The sequence below is a fragment of the Myotis brandtii genome, unplaced genomic scaffold, assembly GCF_000412655.1.
Source record: "Myotis brandtii unplaced genomic scaffold, ASM41265v1 scaffold1956, whole genome shotgun sequence".
Classification (NCBI taxonomy): domain Eukaryota; kingdom Metazoa; phylum Chordata; class Mammalia; order Chiroptera; family Vespertilionidae; genus Myotis; species Myotis brandtii.
The window spans coordinates 67,554-68,649 of NW_005357294.1; the positions used below are offsets into that span (position 1 = coordinate 67,554).

General features: G+C 66.9%; 1 protein-coding gene across 1 annotated transcript in view; it reads left to right on the forward strand.

Annotated features, from left to right (window-relative positions):
• The window catches only part of GSDMD (gasdermin D), a 6,279-nt gene extending 5,183 nt beyond the window's left edge, over window positions 1–1,096 (forward strand). Inside the window, exon 11 of the mRNA XM_014538686.1 lies at window positions 1,011–1,096. Coding sequence (XP_014394172.1) covers window positions 1,011–1,096 — 86 coding nt within the window. The remainder of the gene's footprint in view (window positions 1–1,010) is intronic.

Consider the following 1,096-nt stretch of genomic DNA (forward strand, 5'->3'; position numbering starts at 1 on the left):
CCTGCCTGGCCCTGCTGCTGAAGCTGAGCCAGCTCTGCTAGCCGCTGGCCTGCCCCGGGCAGCTCTGGGCAGGGAGCGCTCCCGGCTGCCGGCTACCAGCCTGGGAAGATGGAGCCCAGCCCAGCCGAGGCCCGTTCCCCACAGGACTGGGGGGACTGGGGGGCTGGGGGAGTCAATAAATGTGATACACAAAGGGAAGACGGGTCGAGTTTTTGAGGGGCTCTAGACCTGGGAGAGGGGGCAGGGGTGGGACCTGCTCACACAGGAGAGGGAGTGATGTGGACCAGAAGCAGGCGTCTCCCCCGTGGTCTCAGTCGGTCACACCGTGGGGCTGGGGAGGGCCTGCCCTGGGCTGACCTGGCCCCTTGGGAGTGACCACACGCGGCTGGAGCCCTGGCCCCTCCCAAGCGTGCTGGCAAGAAGATGGGGTGGGGGTGGGGGGCAGTTCCACCAGCACAGTTCTCCCCCTGCCTCGGGGACCTGGAGGACACACCACTGCAGGCAGGGGCCCATCCTCAGCCTGAGGGGCCCCAAAGGGGACGGGCACGTGGGGTGAGCAGTGCACAGACCCTACACTCCTGGGGCTGCCTGAGGCCCCTGGGGAGGCAGGGACCCGAGCCCGAGCCGCTGGCCTCCGTCCGCGCCTCATCCGGGCACATCTGCTCTGAGGTCACAGGACCCAGAGCACTGCGGGCCAGCGCCCTGGAGTGGCCGTGCGTGAGGACAGATGGTAGCTGATCAGCTGGGAGTCTGCCCTCCTCCCTTCAGTGGGCGGGGCCCCCTCACCGGACAGGCGGCTTCAGGATTCACCAAAGAGGAGGCCCTGGGTTCGGCTGGGACATGAACCCCACACAAACCCAGGGTCCAAGCCCAACAGGGGCTTTAACGTGAAAACAGAAGACAGTGCCCCCCAACATGCCAGACCCAGGGACAGGAAACCCCTAGAAATGGACCCCGCACGGAGAAGAGGCTCGAGGCCTCTCCAGCCCATTTGTCTCTCCGGGGCCCAGGCCTCCTCTGGGGACCCTCGTGGGGCGACTTGAAAGGCAAAAGCCAGGTGAGGGGTCGAGAGCCGCCCAGGTCTGGGAAGCAGTGA